Source organism: Ahaetulla prasina, chromosome 11 (genome assembly GCF_028640845.1).
Source record: "Ahaetulla prasina isolate Xishuangbanna chromosome 11, ASM2864084v1, whole genome shotgun sequence".
Lineage (NCBI taxonomy): Eukaryota > Metazoa > Chordata > Lepidosauria > Squamata > Colubridae > Ahaetulla > Ahaetulla prasina.
The window spans coordinates 1,933,923-1,955,589 of NC_080549.1; the positions used below are offsets into that span (position 1 = coordinate 1,933,923).

General features: G+C 45.4%; 1 protein-coding gene and 1 long non-coding RNA gene across 2 annotated transcripts in view; one reads left to right on the forward strand and one right to left on the reverse strand.

The window, feature by feature from the left end:
- SLC9A6 (solute carrier family 9 member A6) lies at positions 1–21,360 on the forward strand. Its single transcript, XM_058196526.1, has 16 exons — positions 1–346; positions 2,691–2,890; positions 4,147–4,224; positions 5,000–5,076; positions 5,956–6,068; positions 6,348–6,453; positions 7,592–7,733; positions 8,976–9,081; positions 9,966–10,054; positions 10,297–10,410; positions 11,647–11,758; positions 13,088–13,241; positions 14,448–14,478; positions 15,187–15,266; positions 16,537–16,642; positions 16,942–21,360. Exons 1-16 carry the CDS (start codon positions 106–108, stop codon positions 17,212–17,214), a joined length of 2,022 nt encoding a protein of 673 aa, XP_058052509.1. The 5' UTR covers positions 1–105; the 3' UTR covers positions 17,215–21,360.
- Positions 21,357–21,667, reverse strand: part of LOC131204902 (uncharacterized) — a 25,952-nt gene continuing 25,641 nt past the window's right edge. The window contains exon 4 of the long non-coding RNA XR_009156670.1: positions 21,357–21,490. This is a non-coding gene — a long non-coding RNA (uncharacterized LOC131204902). The remainder of the gene's footprint in view (positions 21,491–21,667) is intronic.

The window sequence follows — 21,667 nt, forward strand, 5'->3', positions numbered from 1 at the left end:
GTGGGCGGGGCGGGCGGGCGAGCGAGAGCCGGGGATGATGGGCGTCGCGGGTCCCGTGAGGCGCTGAACCGGGGGGCTGAGGGACGGGCGACCGCGAGCGGAGCCATGGCGGCGCTGCTGCTGCTGGTGCTGGGCCTGGATCCGGGCCCCGGGGCGGGCGGGCGTCGTCCGGGCGGCCTGGAGGAAGAGCTGGTGGCCGAGAAGGCGGCCGAGGCCAGTCACCGGCAGGACAGCGCCAATTTGCTGGTCTTCATCCTCCTGCTGACCCTCACCATCCTCACCATCTGGCTCTTCAAGCACCGCCGCGCCCGCTTCCTGCACGAGACCGGGCTGGCCATGATCTATGGTGAGCGGCCACACAGCCCATCATCCCCTGCTTGGCTTCCCTCCCCTCCTCCCCCACCAGCCCCGGTGGAATAACGAAGCCTCGTTGGCTGAGGGGCGGGGGAGGATCAGCATCAGTAAAAGGGGAGGGGGAGGATTGGGGGGGTGGGATTCCCAGGCTCCCCCAGTGACCCCCCCCTCAGAGAGAGAATTTGGGGAGTCCAGAGGGGTGGGCACCCTGCTCAGTTGGGAAACGGGGGGTGGGGGGCCTGAACCCCAACCTGGCATTCCTTTGTGGGGGTCTGGGGTGAATTGAAGGCGGGAAAATGTTTTGCGGCTTTTGCTTTCCATCCTTTCCTCCCCCATAGAAGAAAAGGGTCAACTTGGGGGTTGTTAACTTCCTCCCTTCCCCTCTTTTGGAATTGGGGGGCTACGAAAGCGTTGGCTGAACGGTGTTGTGTCAGGAGGCTCCATGGGAGAGAGCCTGACCTGTTACAAGGGGTGAATGCTTGATATTTAAAATGTACTGGCTGCCCAACTCCCAGTGGACTTCATAAACCCTGGCGCTGGTTAAATCCCTTGATTTGGGGCAGGCATCTTGGATTTTTTTTTCCCCTCCCATAATCCACAGCCAGGGGGAGTTATAGGTCCAGTGTGGTACCAGCAAGAATCCTCTGAAAAGAGTAGAGTAGACATCCTCCATCCAGAAGGGAACTTTTTCAGGCAAGAGCTGAGATTGCGACTCTAATGTGCAAAATGCTGGACAGTAACAATCCTCTTTTCTCTCCTATACAATCTTGTTTCATTAACAGGAAATAAAACAGAGATGTTTCCAAAAACTATTCAGTTGTTGTGTTTAGATCGGCTGCTAAGGCATAGCTTTTAGTGAAATAAATCACCAAATATCAATGGATCAAAATTTATTTAGGGTCGAAGACCAAACACAATAAAAGACCAGCATGTAGTGCAGTAACTCTAAAAAAGCACTTTAAATGGTGAAACAAATCCTATGACAGCAGCTAACATTACTAGCGTAGGAACCATTCGATACAGCTAGTCCTCGACTTACAACAGTTCATTTAGTGACCATTCAAAATTACAACAACGCTGAAAAAAGTGATTTATGACTGTTTTTCACACAACCATGGCAGCATCTCCAGGGTCATGTGATCAAAATTCAGCCGCTTGGCAACTGACTCATATTTATGACGGTTGCAGTGTTCTGGGGTCACGTGATCAGCTTGTGTGACCTTCTCACAAGGTCAGTGGGGAAACCAGAGTCACTTAACAACTGTCTTACTAACTTAACAACTGTAGTGATTCATTTAGCAAGTTGGCAAGAAAGGTCATAAAATGGGGTAAAATTCACCTAACAGATGTCTCAGCAACAGGAATTTTGGGCTCGATTACAATGTTATGTGAACTGGGCTGCTGTCCTATTGTTTATCTGTTTGAATCCAAGAGTCTAGATTAACCTGGCCAAAAAGGGTTTTTTTCCCAGCATGGCAGATCCCTGTAATATAGGTTCACATCTTGGATTTTTCTCAGCAACGTGTCTTGGCGAATCCTTCAGAAGTTGCTCAAGAGACCCGCTGCCATTTCTTCTTAACTGAAGCTGATCTCAAGGACAGTGTTGGGAAATTTACTGAGCTGTAAAGCTTCAGAGAAACCGCTGATTGCTCAACAGAGATAAAGGAACATTTTCAAGTTTAAATTTATCTGCTGCTGCTTCTTTCAAACAGATGGAATGAGAACATGCCTATTTTAAGTTGCATTACAGTTGTAGTAATAGATTTTTTTTTTCAATGAACAGGGGTTGGATTAGATGATCTCTCACTTTCCTTCATATCTTTACGGTCTGATTTGTGCACCACAATTCATTGGGGGTGCTTGAATCTTCAACATTTTTTTCTCTTTCTACCCTCATTGCTGCCACTCTATCGCACCCAGTTTTTTCAACAGCATCTAGGAAACATTCAGGGCACACATCAGGGCTCGTGTGTCACCACAGGCAGTGTAATTCTGAATTATTTTGATGAGGCTTTGCATGATTTGAGGGATTGAATTTATTCCTTTTAGGCACCATTTGATTCTTCCGTTTCACCCCAATTTTGCTGGAGGAGTTCTTCTGACAGTCGGTGAAAGGAGGGTGCTAAGAATGTATCGATCTGAACTCTGAACCTCTCCGGATTGATTTGGAACAGGGGTCTTCAACCTTGGCAACTTTAAAACTTGTGAACTTCAACTCCCAGAGTTCCTCAGCCAGCTTTGCTCTGGGAATTGAAGTCCACAAGTCTTAAAGTTGCCAAAGTTGGAGAGCCCTGCTCTAGAACTCCAGCAAACCTGAAGTCCTCTGTTTCTTACAGGAGTTCTGGTGGGAGTCATCCTTCGCTATGGCATCCACATCCCCAGTGATATCAACAACGTGACCCTAAGCTGCCCAATGCAAACGAGCCCAGCTACTCTGCTGGTCAACCTGAGTGGGAAGTTTTATGAGTATACCCTGAAGGGGGAAATCGGCTCCCACGAACTCAATAATGTTCAGGATAATGAGATGCTGCGGAAGGTAAACTCTCATGCTTTCCATTTCACCTTTTTCCACCTTTTTTTAGATCAAGGATTCTAGGATAACATGGTTGAAATTCCTTTGTAGCTTTCCCCCCCGGTTTCTAGAGGAGTCTGGGGGAAAATACAGACCTTTTGAAGGCATCTCTTCCTCTCCCTCCTCCTCCTCCCCTCCTCCTCCCTTCCTCCTTTCCTCTCCTCTTCCTCCTCCTCCTCCTCCTCCTCCTGTTCCTCCTCCACCTATCACCTTTTCTTCTCCCCTCCTCCCCTTTCCCCCTCCTTCCCTTCCTCTTCCTCTTCCTCCTCCCTTCCTCCTTTCCTCTCCTCTTCCTCTTTGCCCCTCTTCCACTTCCTCCTCCTCCTCCACCTATCACCATTTCTTCTTCCCTCCCCCTTTCCCTCCTTCCCTTCCTCCTCTCCCTCCTCCTCCCCTCGTCCCCTATTCTTCCTCCCCTTCTCCCTCCTCCTCTGCTTCCTCCTCCCCTCCCCTCCCTCCTCCTGTTCCTCCTCCACCTATCACCCTTTCTTCTCCCCTCCTCGCCCTTTCCCCCTCCTTCCCTTCCTCTTTCTCTCCCTCCTCCTCCTCCCTTCCTCCCCTATTCTTTTATTTATTTATTTATTTATTTATTTAGTCACAACAGTATATATAAGCATAAGCATGAAAAGCATTACTCATCCTCAAACTTTACCGATTACTCATCCTCAAACTTTTCCGTTTTGCCTATTCAAGAAATCCCTTAATGGCTGGGTTCACACCTTGCTTTAAGTCCACATTTAGATGTCAATTGCTGGGTTGCAACTTGCCACTTTGGGTGGGTCTAGCCTTTGGAAGAGGCAAACTGGCACAAGTTGTGTACGGTCAGCCATTTATAATTATTCGAGAGTCATAATGAGCAAACTCACCCTAGTCCTGTCCTTCCATGGCCAAATAAAAGACACTTCCTTCCCATATTCATCAGATTTCTGTGGAGCGGACATGCAACATTATTCTGCTGTGTTGCGTACCCTATACCCACACCGCAATGACTGCAAACACAGGCTGTGCTGTTTCGATTCTGAAAGTTTGGTGGGTGTGAACTCAACTAATGCCTCCTGGTTGTTGAAGTTGAAAATTCTGGGATGCAGAACTATTGTGCTAAAAGGTGGCACAGTTCTTGTTTTTAACGAGAATGCGCTTCACCAAATGATAAGTTTTACTTTGCCGATTGAAGTTGGATCTTTTGTGATGCTTCGATTCTCTCTTTTAATACCCTACAGGTAACTTTTGATCCTGAAGTGTTCTTCAATATCTTGCTCCCTCCAATTATATTTTATGCTGGATATAGCTTAAAACGGGTAGGTGTCTGTTCCTTCTAATCCTCTTTAAAATTATCCAGGTAAGCAACACGCTTGTTGAGAAGAACAGAAAGCAGACATCATCCACCTGCTGCTCTGTTGTTGTCTTTGATAACAACTTCCAGTCTGTTTTGGATGAAGTCATTTCACTGGATTCTCTTGGATTTAATTCCTTAAGATTCTACTTTGCAACCTCTTGAAACAGGAGAAATAATCATTTCTATACCCAATTTTCCATCCAGGACCTGCACAATGTAGGCTGGTACATGCATACAAGAGAAAATAAATCTTTTAAGCAATCTATCCCTTGCAGTCCAAACCTTTGATTGCTTTTCAGTGCAATAATAATACCACCAGAACAGAATTTCCACCAGAAAAATAAAATTGGATAATAAAGAAATAGTACGTTGTGGGGGAAAAAAATTTCTAGACCAAATGTGCCTCTGATCTTTCCAAAAATCAGTCATTTGTAACCAGACACCAAGTGCCTACAGGCAGGGCTATCTGTCCTAACGTAGATTTTTTATCCCCATGTTTGGGGAAAAAATGAGTAATTGTATGCTTGTAAAACATCTTAGTTGGAAAGGCATGTTAAGTGCTAGAGAGATAAACCAATCGTGTTGTGCTGTTATTTGCTCTTTGAAATAATTGTATGTTTAGGGAGGGTTCAGTGGGACTTTGAGAAAAATCGCCATGTCATTCTGGCTCAGTCATTCCTAGCATTTAAAGTAACAAAAGTCTCTCTTTCTCTCTCTCTCTCTCTGTTTTTTTAAAGCGTCACTTCTTCCGAAACCTTGGATCCATTTTAGCATATGCATTTCTTGGAACAGCAATTTCCTGTTTTATGATAGGGTGAGAATTCCTTTCCCTTCTGCTCCTAAAAATTGTTCCCTGTTTACATCCTTTGCATATTACCTAATCAACAGTTCTCTGCAAGCAGCTGCAATGCCAGAGGTTAAAACCATGACAACAATAAGGCAAGAAAGATCGGCAATTAAAACAGGCCCAGCCTAAATCACAAGAGAAAAGGACAAGGGCAAGGCAAGGCCTCCTTGCAGTTTTAAAAAACGAGAAGCTGAGCAATTCCAGGCTGGTTTGGATGTGTTGAGGAACAAACCCAGTTTTCCGAGTTCTGTGATTCCTCTTCTTGTCCATTGTGCCCATGATAAGTTTTTGTTCCATGGCACAGAATTGAACATAGGAATGAACTATGGTTGGTTAATCTTAATGGTGACGGTTCGACCCAATCACTAAACCGCTTTGAAGTGGGTCCATCTAGGTTTTTTTTAAGCAGAGACGGGACAGATGTTTGTCTGAAATGATATAAGGCAGTGATGGGGGAGGTGCGATGAGTGCGCGTACATCTGGGCCGCAACCTGGAAGAGGAGTTGCCCAGGGCACATGCGCGTCTGAAAATGAACTTCCGGTTTCAGCCAGCTACCCTTCCAGGTTTCTGGCGCGCATGCGCATGCAACGATCCGTTGGCCACGCTCGTGCAGGAAAACGGAAGACCAGCTCTTCTAATTTCCGGCACTGCTGCATGCAAAAAGGCCAGCTGCTCATCAGGTGCACATGCGCGCCAGAAACCCAGAAGAGGAACGGGCGATGGCGTGTGTGTGCCAGGCGACATGGCTCCGTGTGCCACTTTGGGCCCGCGTGCCATAGGTTTTGCCTGTACTGAGGTTGAGCTTGCCACGATGACGACGATGCCAACTCTCTTGTGTTCAACAGATCCATCATGTATGGCTGTGTCGCGCTGATGAAAGTGATGGGGCAGCTTGGAGGAGACTTCTATTTCACCGACTGCCTGTTTTTTGGTGCCATCGCCTCCGCTACGGATCCTGGTAGGTTGTAGGCGGGAACCAGGGACCCTCTTCAACAGTGGTGGGATTCAAAGCTGGCTGGCTGGCTGGCTGAGGGAACAAAGCTGGCTGAGGAACTCTGGGAGTTGAAGTCCACAAGTCTTAAAGTTGCCAAGGTTGGAGACCCCTGGACTATAAGCGTTTGTTGGTTCTTTCTACACGGCTGTTTGCATCTCTGTCGTATTTTGAAGATTGAGATGTTGCTGGGTCAAGAATGCATTGGGATTCTAGCAAATTCTTTGCTCTTTTTTCCATGGCTAGTGACGGTCCTCGCCATATTCCATGAACTTCAAGTGGATGTCGAGCTCTACGCCCTTCTCTTTGGAGAGAGTGTCCTCAACGATGCAGTGGCCATTGTGCTGTCTTCGTAAGTTGTGTCTCTGGCCTGTCTCTCTCCCTGGCTCAAGTTAGGGAGCGTCTGCAAAGCTGTTGTGCCTTGTAAAAACGATAGCAAAAGCACTTAGACTTATATACCGCTACACAGTGCTTTACAGCCCTCTCTAAGCATTTATAGAGTCAGCCTATTGCCCCCCAAAATCTGGGTCCTCATTTTACCAACGTCGGAAGGACGGAAGGCTGAGTCAACCTTGAGCTGGTCAGGATTGAACTTCCTGGCAGTGAGCAGAGTTAGCCTGCAATACTGCATTCTAACCACTGCGCCACCACGGCTCTTCCAAGTGATTCTTGGCGCATCTAGCACTAGTGAAATCATCATCATCATCATCATCGTCTTTTAATGACCCCCATAATCCCTTGCAGGGTAGAGTCAGGGCAACTGAATGGAGCTGAGGGTTTACTGGCCGGCTGCCCTTCCTGTCGCCAATGCGGAGTTTTGTTCAGCAGATATATTCTCATCGTGCCCAGAGAGAGAAATATCTGCCTCTACCTAGGATCGAACTCACAGCCTCCTGATTGTGAGGCGAGAGCTCCACCTCTAGGCCACCGCACCACTCTAGCCCTAGCAAAATGATGGAGGGCAATTGCTGTAGGACCCTACTTGGCCATGGAGTCATCTTTATGACTTTCTGAAGAAGCACCGATAACCTCCGCTGAAGCCAAGGAAAAGCTTGACTTAAGTCCATCTTTTGTCCTGGTGACCACCAAACGTTAGAGTGATAGCATGTTACGGTTTCAGTTCTGCCCAGTGTAGTTGTAGTTCTCCCACTCCTGATATGAGGTAGACCCATTTCTTCTAGATAGGACGGAGTGGTGCGGTGGCCTAGAGGTGGAACTCGATCCTAAGTAGAGGCAGATATTTCTCTCTCTGGGCACAATGAAAATATATCTGCTGGGGGAAAAAAACAAAACACCTCTGCATTGGCGACAGGAAGGGCATCCGGCCATTAAGCACTCTGCTCCATTCAGTTGGGGTCATTAAAGGATGCTGATGATGGTGATGATGATTTCTTCTAGATAGGAAGAAGAAGAAATTCTTGACTCCTGCAATCTGTGGAATATTTAGCAAAGCCTCCTGCTAAGAAGTCTATATTCTCTGTTTCCCACAGTTCGATCGTTGCTTACCAGCCCGCAGGAGACAACAGCCACACGTTTGATGTGACCGCCATGTTCAAATCCATCGGGATTTTCCTTGGGATTTTCAGCGGATCGTTTGCCATGGGGGCTGCCACCGGTGTCGTCACTGCTCTGATATCCTTGATTTGTCTGTCGGAAACTTTTTTCGTTTCTGAGTGAGAAGCTTCACAACTCGGGAAGCTGTAAAAATTGGCAGCGTAAGGAAGTTTCCCCCAGTGAAAGAATTCAAAATTCCGGACTGGTTTGTCTGTAAACACCTCAGATTTTTACCGATGTGTTATTTATTATTATTAATTATTAATTATTATTATTATTATTTAAGTCAGAAACAGACTTAAAGCTTTAACCATCATAAACTTGATTGGCCACAAATATCCAAACTGTAGAATTTTTTTTAAAAATCATATTCATTTCAGCCAGTCAGAAGTGCCCTATTTGCTTGTATTTGCTTATTGGGTTCATAAGGCTCTCTTAATTGTCAAGTGATTTAATTAAGGACCAATTAAGTCAAATGGTGCCAAGCCATTTGAATGCAAAGGGCAGAAATATTTCAAGAACAGACCACAGGGGTCCATAACTTGTACTCTACTCCCCTGGATTGCAAGCTGAGAGCCTTTAAGGCAAAAAGACCCAATATTTGACAAGCCATAGCTTTGCCAATAGGGACATGGTGGCTCAGTGGCTAAGAGACTGAGCTTGTCGATCAAAAGGTCAGCAGTTCAGCTGTTGGAATCCCTAATGCCGTGTAACGGGCTGATCTCCCATGACTTGTCCCAGCTTCTGCCAACCTAGCAGTTCAAAAGCATGTAAAAAATGCAAGTAGAAAAATAGGGACCACCTTTCGTGGGAATGTAACAGTGTTCCGTGTGCCTTTGGCGTTGAGTCATGCTGGCCACATGACCACGGAGACGTCTTCGGACAGCACTGGCTCTTCGGCTTTGAAACGGAGATGAGCACTGCCCCCTAGAGTCGGGAACGACTAGCACACATGTGCGAGGCAAGCCTTTACCTTTAACTTAGCTTTGCCGATGCATTTAGCGGGTGGCTTGAACTCCTCAAGTTTGCTCGGTTCATATTTTTCCCTGATTTGGGGACGCTCTAGTGCAGGGGTCTCCAACCTTGGCAGCTTTAAGCCTGGTGGACTTCAACTCCCAGAATCCCCCAGCCAGCAAAGCTGGCTGGGGAATTCTGGGAGTTGAAGTCCACCAGGCTTAAAGTTGCCAAGGTTGGAGACCCCCTGCTCTAGTGATCTCACTGAGAAATTGCTCTGGTTTTGTTGGGAGTGTTTTGTTTTGTTTTGTTTTAAATCTGCAGAAATCTCTTGTGGATTTCTCCCTTAACTACTTCCAGCTTCACGTCACCAAGTTTACCAAACTTCACGAGTTCCACCTGCTGGAAACCGGTTTGTTTTTCCTGATGTCCTGGAGTACGTTCCTGTTGGCCGAGGCGTGTGGTTTCACCGGTAAGTTTTTTTAAAAATTTACATTTATATCCCGCCCTTCTCCGAAGACTCAGGGCGGCTTACAGTGTGTAAGGCAATAGTCTCATTCTATTTGTATATTTACAAAGTCAACTTATTGCCCCCCCAACAATCTGGGTCCTCATTTTACCTACCTTATAAAGGATGGAAGGCTGAGTCAACCTTCAGCCTGGTGGGACTCGAGCCTGCAGTAATTGTAATTGCAGGCAGCTGTGTTTAATAACAGGCTTCTTACAGCCTGAGCCACACCGCGGCCCTGTAAGTGGCGGTGCGCTTCTTGCTTGTACCGCCTGAGTGGAGTGGTACCAGGGAATTTCCCAGTGCGATTTAAACCCTTACCAAATTTAAACACTTGCCAAAATTGGCAGCGGTACCACTTCTCTGATGCTGAAGTGGCCACACCCAGAAAGGTTCCCCACTCCCCAAAAACTCCTGGGAACATTTCAGCAGGGGAGTTGAGCATCTGGGATTCAACCGTAGCTCCTCGTCTTCAGTCAGTCCAGTTTTCCCTGAGATGTTTCCAGGGCAGGCGGGGTGGTTTCAGCCTGACAGTGGGGTGGAATGGGTGGAACTGCTTCTGCCACACGGAACCTATATCATTAGCAACCCTTTCGGGCTGATTGCTCTCACCTGTAGGAAGAAATATTCTGCATAACTAAAAACCTACGGGTTTCTGTTGGACCCACGCATCCTGCCAGCTTTTAGCTTTCCCCCGAGTTTGTTCAGATCAGGCTAAGCCCATAAATTAGGTTTATGCCGTTGCAGCACTCATCTATCCTGCTAAACCAAAACTGTGTTGAAGAAAAACAGGAGGTGGGCTTTGGGTGCTGCAGGCTCCTTTATTCATCCAATATTTTGTCTCCCAGGTGTGGTGGCCGTTTTATTCTGTGGCATCACTCAAGCTCACTATACCTACAACAACTTGTCCACAGAATCACAGCACAGGACAAAACAGGTAAGGCCTTAGACCAGAATGGCCAGGGAGGGACACCTCCCTCAACCCAGGGCAGTTGCAATATATATTTTTTTAATTTGTCCACTGTCCCCCTTATAAATCTAATAAACGGAATGCTGGCTTATCTATTTTGTGCTGCCCACGCTCTGAAGAATTCCCCATCACTTTAAATAAATATTTGCGTCGTTGTCATCGCAAGGACCATCTGCCATTGCTCTCTCTCATCTTGTCCAATATTTTAGTTGTTTGAGCTTCTCAACTTCTTGGCGGAGAATTTCATCTTCTCCTACATGGGGCTCACGCTCTTCACCTTCCAGAGCCACGTCTTTAATCCAACCTTCGTGGTTGGGGCTTTTGTATCCTTTGCTGCTGTTGTTGTTTAAAAAAAATATGAGGGGAAGCCACACCGGTTGTGTAGGATAACCGTCTGGAAAAGGAGGGTTAAAGAAAGAGAAATCTGGAGAGCAGAATAAATGATTATTAGATTAAGCAGAATAAATGATTATTAGATTAAACAGAATAAATAATTATTAGATTAAACAGGATTGAAAAATGCATAATTGCATGCAGCAATGAACTAAAGCGGGGGTCTCCAACCTTGGCAACTTTAAGCCTGGCGGACTTCAACTCCTAGAATTCCCCAGCCAGCAAAGCTGGGAATTCTGGGAATTGAAGTCCGCCAGGCTTAAAGTTGCCAAGGTTGGAGACCCCTGGACTAAAGGGCCACCATCAGTGAGCTGTTGAACAGCATTACTTGTTCTGTTGTGTGGCTGCTTGGGTGGTTTAGGGGTTATGTGAATTTCGTTGTATGGGTACACTGTGTATATACGTACAATGACAATAAGCTTAAATTCTAAAAATGGATTAATTCAGCATTGAATGATATAGATAATTTAATAATGAACACTCTTCAATTCTCACGTTCAGAATTTCTACTTGGAAGTGGGGGAAAGCATTAATTAGAAGTAAAAAAAAAACCCACTGAGTTTGCATGTTGTTTGCATTTTTGTTTTATCCTGGATGTTGATGAGAAGTATCCATAACCCGTGTCAGCTGACCAGGAAATTGGGCCCTTCGGCTGCCGGTCAGAGTTTACCGACCAGCGTGTCTGGGCTCAGTCTGAAAAGACAACACCAAACAGAAGCTCATTTCGGCTTTTTTGCCTTGTGGCATTTTTAGTGGCGAGCCATGTCTGGCTGTGAAAAGTTCTTAGCTCACCTGCCTGGTGAGGAAATAAAGAAGCCAACATTGGTTTAAGACATTTGCATGACATTCTAAGCTGCTGCGAACAAGGTTAAATAGCCAGTATAATTTTAAAGTGGGCTTAAAAGAAAAAATAATTTGTGGGATCCTTTGTGGTCCCCGAGCTGGGTGTTTTTCTTGCAGGCGTTTCATGACCCAACTAGATAACATCATCAGTGCTAGAAGGGACTGTATGTATACAGAGAGCAAACCCAACTCTCTTCTACTACTGGCGATGTTCAGGGAGCATCTGAGACACATACACCCTCCAGTTCAACCCTGAGCTACAAATATTCTCTTCTGTCATTTTCTGTCAGAAAATAATTTCCTTAATGCAGCCACGAATCTAGCTGGCGGTATTCCTGGGAAGAGCAGCAAACATTTATCCCCTCTCTTTCCTTCTTAACCTGGGGAGGCGAAACAAGATTGGAACAAACTTTCAACACATGATGATGTTTGCTGGTGAGTGGCCCTTGGATTCCTTTTATTATTATTATTATTATTTATTGGATTTCTAGACCGCCCTTCTCCCGAAGGACTCAGGGCGGTGTACAGCCACGATAAAACATAAACCATGTACAATTAAAAATGAATTAAGAAACTTATTATACAATTGGCCGAAAAATTAAAATATTTAAAATCTAAAAAACCCCAATTTAAAACATAAATAGAATTTAAAATTTAAAATCTAGACAGTTTAAGAGAAAAGCCTTAAGCCAGCCCCGCACGAATGAACAGATGTGTTTTTAATTCGCGGCGAAAGGTCCGAAGGTCAGGTATTTGGCGTAGACCAGGGGGAAGCTCGTTCCAGAGAGTAGGAGCCCCCACAGAGAAGGATCTTCCCCTGGGGGCCGCCAGCCGACATTGTTTGAACCTGGTTGTCATAAATAATTGCACATTTACTTGCAAGAAGGAAAGGAGGCTAGTATAGGGACAGAGAATGGGACCCTTCCAGTTTATAAGATTATATTGGCGTGAAGGGGGCTGGCCAGGTAAATATTTCTTATCGGGCTGAACAAATTGCCTTCAGGAAACAAACTGATGAGGGTAAGGGACCCAGAGGAGACATGGTGGCTACTTGAAAGACAAAGAGATTATTTGCAACCTTTCTGGCTTTGTGTACCGGAGGCGGTGGGGGGAGGGGAAGAGCAGAGGAAATGGTTCCATGTGAGCGGCAGGTGTGCGTGGTCACGCGTGCAACTCCATTTGTGCACCAATGGAACTTCACGCATGCACGCGAATGGCGGCCACTCGTGCAAATGCAGCTGCTTATGTGAGGGCGCTTGTCAGGGTTTCAAGTAACGCCCCCAGAAAAGAAGACTCCGAGGCTAGAAGTTCCTCAAAGTTCCATTTTATTAGAGAGGTCATCTTGGCACATCTGGAAGCTTTCAGTTTCAGGTTTTCCCCCACCCAAAAGAAAGTCCAAGTCCCTTCCCCTGCACCCACATGTCCATCACACGGTCCAATCAATGCATTGTCCCAACTGGAGATGCTTCCCAGTCACGCCACTCCAGGTGCAGGGCAGAGTGACCTTGACTCTCAGGGAAGAAAATGTTATTATGGCTAAATATCTCCACCACTCTATCCTATCCTCCCTCCCAGTTTCCCACAGCACAAAATGTGGCATCCCTGAAGATCCAAAGTAAAAGATGGCTTCCAGGACTGACAGCGCTCACTTGCTGCCTGTGCGGCCCGGTTCCAAATGGGCCATGGCCTGGGGGATGGGGACGGGGACCCCTGAACTAGAAAGCCAGCCACGTTTAGGGAAACTTCATGCATTCTTTCTCTTAGGCCTGCGGGGAGCCATGGCGTTTGCCTTGGCCATCCGGGACACAGCCACCTATGCGCGGCAAGTGATGTTCAGTACGACTCTGCTGATCGTCTTTTTCACCGTCTGGGTCTTCGGTGGTGGCACCACCACGATGCTCTCGTGCCTGCACATTCGGTGAGCAGACCCTCCCTCCCCTGCGAGTGGAATTGTTTAATTTGGGTGGGACATCCTGTGCGTGGTGGGTTTGAAAAGAGTGGCTGTCAAAGCCACTTTCCGGATAATTGGCAATTTTGAGCAAGTTGGTTTCTTTTTGGGTTAAGGGAGATACTGGCTTCAACGGAGTGAATTGCAATTGCATTTTTTTGCCCCTGCGTGAGTTTGGGCGAGGTGTCCATTCGGAAGGAAGGAACCCACGTGCAAACTGAATGGGGCCACAACCAGTTGTGAAAAGGCTCCTCTTAGCCACTGGGTGTCAGCTTTGCTCTGGGTGATGAGAGTGAGAAGGCAGGAATAAACCACGCCAACCTCCCAAGAGTGCAGTTAAAAAAAAAATGGATAAAAATTGAAACACTAAAGAGGAGAAGAGATGATGGATAGAAAGAATTGCCTTTTAAACATTAAGGGGGTTTGTTGTAAGCTGATAGAGGCAGAAATGAAATTAGATAGGGGAAATATTAGAACATATATTTTAACAGAATAAACAAAAATAATAGGTAGAAAGATTAGAGGTTTATCGATGTTAGGCATTTTTTTCCCTGCTGTTTAAATAATACTATGAGGATCACTTAAGTTTGATAAATGTGATAAATATGACTAATATTGTTATTGTAATTTGGATTAATATGAACGATGCCCAGAATCAACACTGTACACATATGAAATGGATGTATATATTTTTTTTAAAAAAGAGTGCAATCTCATGAATGCCAGCACGGCTCATATCTGGGCAGAGACGTTAGATTTATCCACTTGTGCTCCACAATCTTTCCTCAGATGGAGAAGAGGTGGATAAATTATATGCCATCAGATCCGGGTTGATTCTTAGATTTTCTCCAAAATGACCTGTCCCCAACCTGGTCCTCCAGATCTTCTAACGTTGCCCCATTACCTCTGCAACTGTGCCCTCCATATTCCTGCTGTTCATCCCCCTTCTCTTTCCTTCCACCTTTCCCAACATCTGAGCCTTCCTTCCGTTTGCACACTTTTCTACCCATGCCTGCCTGTTACTTTAGCATGAAGGACCAATGCTCGTATTTAGAGGCGCATACCTCAAAGCCTTTCGGGTGAGGATTTCTGTGCTGACTGAATGGCCAGAGAATTCTGCCCCCCCTCCCAGTCCAAACAGGGAGTGTAATAATGCTTGTGTGTTCTTCCCTGCAGGGTTGGTGTCGATGCTGACCAAGACAATGTGGTAAGTGCCTCCCCTCCCCTCTCCGTCATCACTCCCACACTCTTGCGGTTGTTAAGTCAGAATTTCTGAGACTTGAATGATTACGATAATTCCTGGGACATTTCTCACCTTCTTTATCTTGAAGGGCTTTCGAGATAAAGAAAATGAAGAGAAGAGAATAAGGAATTAGAATAAAATAGGAGAATAGAATAGAATAATAATAGAATAGAATGGAAGTAATAGAAATAGAATAGAAATAAAAGAATAGAATGAAATAGAAATAGAATAGAAATAGAATAGAATAGAAATAATAGAATAGAATGAAATAGAAATAATAGAAATAGAATAGAAACTTTATTGTCACTTTAAATGTACATTAATCAGCATACATTAAAATGAAATTTTGTTGCATTCAGCTCTCAAAAGATAACCATTATGCATACACACACACACACACACACACACACAGAGTACACACACACACACACAATTTCCTTTCCGACCAGCCTGAGTAGGCCTCCCTTGTGTCTTGATGCCAGGATTCTGCCAGATCTTTGTTGAAGCGCTACAGTGCTTTAAATTCCTCCCGGTTTTTGATTAACGCAGTCCAGATCACAAACATCAGACAATAAACAACCCACCGCAGAAAATAAAGACCAAATTGGACATCGGTGGTGGCTCTGCTCCCCCAAACCCCACTATGATCTTGTTGCGTTCCTTCTTTTCCAGGGCGGGCCAGAAATCGAGGGGCGAAGCACCAGAGCCGAGAGCGCCTGGCTGTTCCGAGTCTGGTACAACTTCGACCATAAGTATCCTTTCTAAAGACCAGCGGGTGGTCCTGGACCCAAACTCCTGCATCTGCGGCCAAAGATGGCCGAAACGCCTTTTCTTCCTCAGCTGTGCATTCTTGTCTCTCGTGGCCATTTATCTGGGCTCAGGACCAAGAAATGCAGAACGATAGGTCTGTCGTATGTGCCATGCCTGCAGGGGCACAAGATTATTTTAGTTTTCTGCCAGTCTCTGTGTCCCACCCCCCTACCCCGAGTTTTGACACCAGGCCAGCTCTCTGCTGTGTCCAGAAGTGACCGAGCCCCTGCCACTAGCAACAAACCTTTAAGAAACCTGAAACCAAAACTTATACTCAGCAACCTATACTTTTAGGGCCAAACTGTTATCCTCCTGCTCCTGCAAGCTACTTTTTTCTTAGAGTGAAGGTGGGCCAGGCCCGTCTCTCACTCCGTGGCGTATAGCAGAAGAGAACTAACAGTTGACCCAAACCGTAGCAGTAGTTGTGATGATTTAATGTAGGAAAACGGGAGGAAATTTGCAAGCATGCATAGAGGAATCCAGTATGGTGGGGACTCTCAACCTGTGGCCTACCAACCCCTGGCGGGGGGGGGGGCGCGGTGTTGTCACAGGAGGTCAGCGAAGGCTTAAAGAAATGTTATGATTTCAATCTTGCGTCTTGGGGGTCCGTGACCACAAAAGGTAATTAAAGGGAAGCCATGAGGAAGAATCCTCTGCCATATGGAAAAGCAATCATTGCTCAGCTGATCAGCCCTTATAACAGCAGCTATGGCAACTTTATGGCCGGTGGACTTCAACTCCCAGAATTCCTGAGCCAGCATGCTCCTAGCATTTGTGCACCAAGGGAATATTTGCAAAAGCTTTTCAGAAATCCTTTTGTAATTTATGAGAGAATCTGTTACTTCTGTTGCAATAGGCAGTTTTAATACCCTGTTTCCCTGAAAATAAGACCTATCCCAGAAATAAGACCTAGCAGTTTTTTTACGCATGCGCCAAATATAATAGCCGTAGCAATAGCCCTTAGACTTATATACTGCAAGCAGAAGACGTGGGCCTCCCATACATGGGGTGGAAAGATAAGACACCTCCTGAAAATAAACCCCAGTGCTTATTTCGGAGCCCAAAGGAAGACAAGACTGGGTCTTATTTTCGGGGAAACACGGGTAGCAGAGTTAGTGCTAGAAAAACTATATGAGTGTCTTGGCTTTGGATAAAAATGTACTATTTCCGAAAAGAGTGACGCCTCCTTAACCAAGACCCCTCCCTCCTCAGCTATTTAAAACCTCTCTTGACGCACAGCGGTCCCCCCCTCACCACCACGCTCCCCAGCTGCTGCGGACCGCTTGCAAGGTGTTTGACGAGTCCGCAGGCTTACGAGGTGAGTCCAGGACTTCCCCCCCCCCAACCAAAATAGCCTGAAGGTCCTTCCGGGGCCCACCAGTGCATTCATCTTGGCCTGCTCTCTGTTGCTGAGGTGGGCCGGGCGAAACCCCTTTCTCACTTCTTTCTTCTCCCTTACTCCTCTTCCCTTTGTTCTTTCTCTTTTTCTTCCTCTCATTCCTTCTCTTCCGATTCTTCATCCTTCCCCCCTCTCCTCCCTTATTCCTCCTCCTCATGTTCTTTCTCCTTTTCTTCCTCCTCTTCCAATTCTTCCTCCTCCTCCTCCTCCTCCTCCAGAATCAAGAGCAGCTGAAGGACGACGACTCCGATCTGATTCTGAATGACGGAGACATCAGTCTGACTTACGGGGATTCCAGCGGGAACTCCGATTCGTTGCCATCAGGTGCCTCCAGGCGGGTGGCTGGAAACGGTTCCGAGGACACCCTGGACCAGGAGCTGAGCTTCGGAGACCACGAACTGGTCATCCGGGGCACACGCCTCGTTCTCCCCATGGACGACTCCGAGCCTCCTTCCGGCGTGGTGGACAATGCTCGCCACGGCCCAGCCTAAGATCGGTTTCTTGAGACGACGGAGAGTCCGAGAAAGAGGAACCACAGGAACAAACAACGACTAAAATATCCACGGATGATGGTGACGAAAACCTGGCTATCGATGACCCCAAAACCTACCGCACGTCTCAGAACGTGTGAGCTGTATAAATATGATTTATTGATAAGGTGTCAGGAGGAGCACCCGCTATCTGTGCAAGGCAGTTCTAGGGGAGCGAGCAGTTGATTTTGTACGCTTAGAAAACGACTCTGGGAAATCGATGGGACTTGCACCAAATAGCGGCCGAACTGTTTCAGATACAGTTGGGAACGGAGAGCAGCTTTGCAACAACCCTTCCGGTTCTATACAATGATGTGTTGTTGTCGTTTTTGGGTTGGGTTTTGACCATCCAATGCCCGTTTTGCTGATGTCAGGAAAGGAAGGAAGGAGGGGCGAAGATTGAGCAGTGGGGAACTTTAGACGAGGTGGCCAAGCCGCAGTTAGGCAGAAGATCTAAGAAAAACTGAAGGGGGTTTGCTTGAAGTCTTTATTTTGAAGAGCATCTTTTGGATGTTGGGACGGAGTTGGAGAGAGTTGTCCAGAGAGTTGCTTCTGTTTTGGCCACATTGAAGGGAGAATCCAGCCAGATGTTGGATGCTGTGGACATAACAAGCTTCTAACTTGGCAAGTTGCGTGTGTGTTTGTGTTGACAGGAACAACCTCCTTGGTTGTCCCGATGGGCCAGAAGGTTATCCTCTGGACACTGAAGGTGGATCATTTTATCATTGTTTGGCTTTTAATTTTTCTCTCGCCTTATCCCATCGCATTCGGTGAGGTACCGAATGACGGAGTACCGAAACAGCTACCGTTTATGTTATTTTCATGCAGGGAATTAGCACACTGCTTCCACAGCAGGTTGGAAGCGCCCAGAAACGTCCGCTTTCGTTTTGAGCTTTCTCTTCTAGTGGCTGGGCCCTGGGGGTGGGGTGGGGGGCTGCAGTTTTTTTTTAAAAAATGGGTGCACATCTGCAAACACACAAAAAGAAACAGCTGGAACAGTAGCTCTTGGGACTGTTCAAAAAAACGCAGGTAGAGATTTTACAGGGTTTTTCGGGTTTTTTTTTTAAAGATACTTGGAACATCCGTCCATTTGTATAGTTGCACTGTTTCGTATTGGTTGCACGATATTGTGTGTGTGTGTGTGTGTGTGTGTGTGTGCGTGCGTGTGTCTATAACGGGGGGGGGAGAAAGATTTTTGTCTCATCGTTTACAATTCAGTGAGAAAAATGCCGATAAGGCCTATTTCTTGGCGTTTTTTGTTTTTCTTTGCCTACGAAAGAGCTCAGAACAACCTGCCGATTTTTACTTTCAGTTTATTCATATATATTTTTTTCCTTCTAACTTTCTGTTTCAGTCGTTTTGAAGATTTTCATTGCATCTTTTCCAGGCACACTGGCAGATCTGGTAACTGTTGCCGACTGAACCTCATTGCTTTCTTCTTAAGCAGAAAACACACAGACCCAACTCTTACGTTAGAATTTCGAAATAAGATTTTTAATGCCCTGTTTCATTCTACTAACTACTACTAGCTACTAACGGTCCCTGCTTTCTAATCCCGTTTTAAAAATGGGTTTTGTTTTGATCCCTCTTAGATTAGCACATGACCTGCGAGCAGCAGTATAGTTTCCCTTTGGCTCCTCATTCAGTCAATCACCAGAGAAATTTCTCATCCTAAAATAAACGTTGCACAGCTAGGCATGCTTTCCTCTAACCCAAGGAGGAAAAACACGCTCCAAAAATTGTGGAATGTTGTGACCATTTTGTGCCCTGGAAGCAGGCTGGGTGGCTGTAGACATCCTGCATTTCAGCATATTAAGTATAACTTTGCATGTGTGGGCTTTTATTTTATAAGTATATATAGATATATATTTCATTTTCTTTAACGAGAACATTTGGGCTGAGATTTATGGAACAAAAAAACCATGCTTCATCCTTTTAAAAACCTTAAAAGATCGATTGTGACCCCAAATCCTTCTTCCGGTCCAGCAAGAAATCAACTCCTTCCGCCATGAAAACAGGTTGTTTTTCATTGTCCAAAACTGCCAGGTCTGAATTAACTTTCTTCAGGTCTCCTTCAGAACAATTTTGGGGACCTTGCCTGTTCCTTTCCTCTTAGTTCCATTCGGCTTTCATCAGGTCCCACCCACCTTTTTCAAGAGTCGCCCCAATTCTGTAGTGACCCCCCCTTTCTTGAGAAGTATAAAGCTTCACTGCACTGGAAAATAAGTTTTTTTTTCCCCTTCTCTCTTTTAGGTCTTTTATTATTTTATTTTTTTTCCTGCTATGCAGGAACGTCATCCATATATGTGAATGCATGTTGTGCTCCTATATAATGTCTGTATCTTAATGTCCGATGTTAAATTAATAGTAATAATAATAGTACTATTGCTAATAGTAATAATAATATGAGAAATGTTCATGTGATAACTCTTCGGTTTCAAATGTTTCTAAGCAACAGCTAATGACTTGTGTAGCCTGATTAGTCACGCAGTTTGCAGACTTCTGTATCAGAAAATGTAGAATTTTGTCAAGGAGACATATTTGTCTGAAACAGTAGATTCCCTTTTTTGCTCCGTCTTCCCCAATTTGGAAGATTTGCACACTCCTCTACCACTTAAATTTATTTTTTTGTAAATCATGACTTAAGACACCTTGCGTCCTCCAGATGTTGTGGAACTACAGTTCCCAGCAGCCTCAAATGCCTCGGCCAAGAGGGTGGGCATGCTGGGAATTAAGAGTCTGCCAACATCTGCAAGGTTGAAGGTCGTGCCCTTCCTGTTAACGTGTACTTCAACACCTGGAAGGCCCCATTTTGTCCTGCTTGATTGAGGCCTTTGCCCAGACCGAAAGTAAAACACGATCCTTTGCAATTTTAGGTTGTGTGTCTAAATTTGATGTCTATCGGCATGTAATAAATTAAAAGTGGGGCTGACAAGTTTAGGGAGATCCTAGATCCCAAGGGAATCCACATTCTTTCGGTTCTGCTTTGCTGCCTTTAAACTGGACAAAAGAGGGAACTGTCTCCATGCCTAACTCCTTGGTTGTGCCTCCTTTATCCTCAAGTGCAGTTGTGCAGTGCCAGACTATTCCCATAAGCACATTTTCTTATTTATTTAAAGCAGAAACTTGTTAAACCTGCGTTGAAGAGGGAGGACTTGTGATGTACCCGTAGGTTGCAGTGCCTTTCGGTTAGAAACCTGGCAGAGACCTCTTGGTTTCAAAAGACAAGGCGATAGTTCCTGGTGGTCCGTTGCAACATCTTCTTGAGAAGGTGTCCTCCTAACGGGAACTCCTTGAATGCATTTCTTTCCTGAAACTTACATTTAAGAATGTAGGGTTGTTACAAGTTCCTTTGGGGAAAAGCAACCCCGATCTTCAGACAAACCCACCAATCCTCTTGAGGCTGAAATCCTGCATCTTTGAGAATTTCTTTTTCTAAACGTAATAATAATACACTTCCTAGTTTTTTGTGCAGATTTGCTGTTAAGACATAATAATAATAACTGCCACACCATTCCAGACTGTGATAGTTTTCAACTGCTGATTGAGTTAATACTCTCCTGTTGGGAGGTAGATCCCAGGTTTTATGGCCAGTGAGTGATCGGGATCCCTTCAACGCTGGAACCTTCAGATCCCCACTGTGGTTCCTCCAAGATTAACCACGATCTGCCACAAATTGAACATTTGCGTTGATAAGCGTTGTGTTTCTTTCTTTCTTTGATGCTGCCAGAAAATTAATTCCCTTCTGCTTAATTTTTCCGGGGCGCCCTGTTCTTAACACGACCTCAAAAACGGCAGTGGGGATTTATAAGTTTGTGACTCCAGCTGTGGGTTTAAAATCCATTGCCCTCAAAATACGCTTTTCCCCCCCTGTAAAGATTCAATTTCTGCATCGGTGACATTGTATGTTCAAGTTCTCGTGTTCTCTACTTAACTGTTGAATTGTCTCTTTTTATGATATTAACTGCTGTAGTTGTGGCATTCTTGTAACGATAACCCTCCAGCATAATAATTGCACCTTTCTTTTCGGTTGATGATAACTCAAATCTTTTATTGTTACTCGCACTGTGAAAGAAATCATGGGCCTATAAAATAAGTTTCTTCGAATTGGATGCGTCCACGTGGTTTTTCACTCCCCGCGAACATGTGTTTTTAAACTAATTTATTCCTTGATCGGTGGACTTCGTTGTGTTTTTTTAAAGTCACGTTTTGTCTTGCAGCTGTAAATCTCACACCGCTGAAAAAGGAAAGACACGCAAAATGGAAAAGGAAGATGTATCAAGATTCTGTACAATCACTTAGCGTAACGTAATTATAAATAAATAAAACGGCCTCTTTGTCAAGCTGTGTGATCTGGCGAGCAAAGTTTGGGCCCTGCTGTTTTCTCCAATTACCTGCGTTAGCTAAAGAAAGA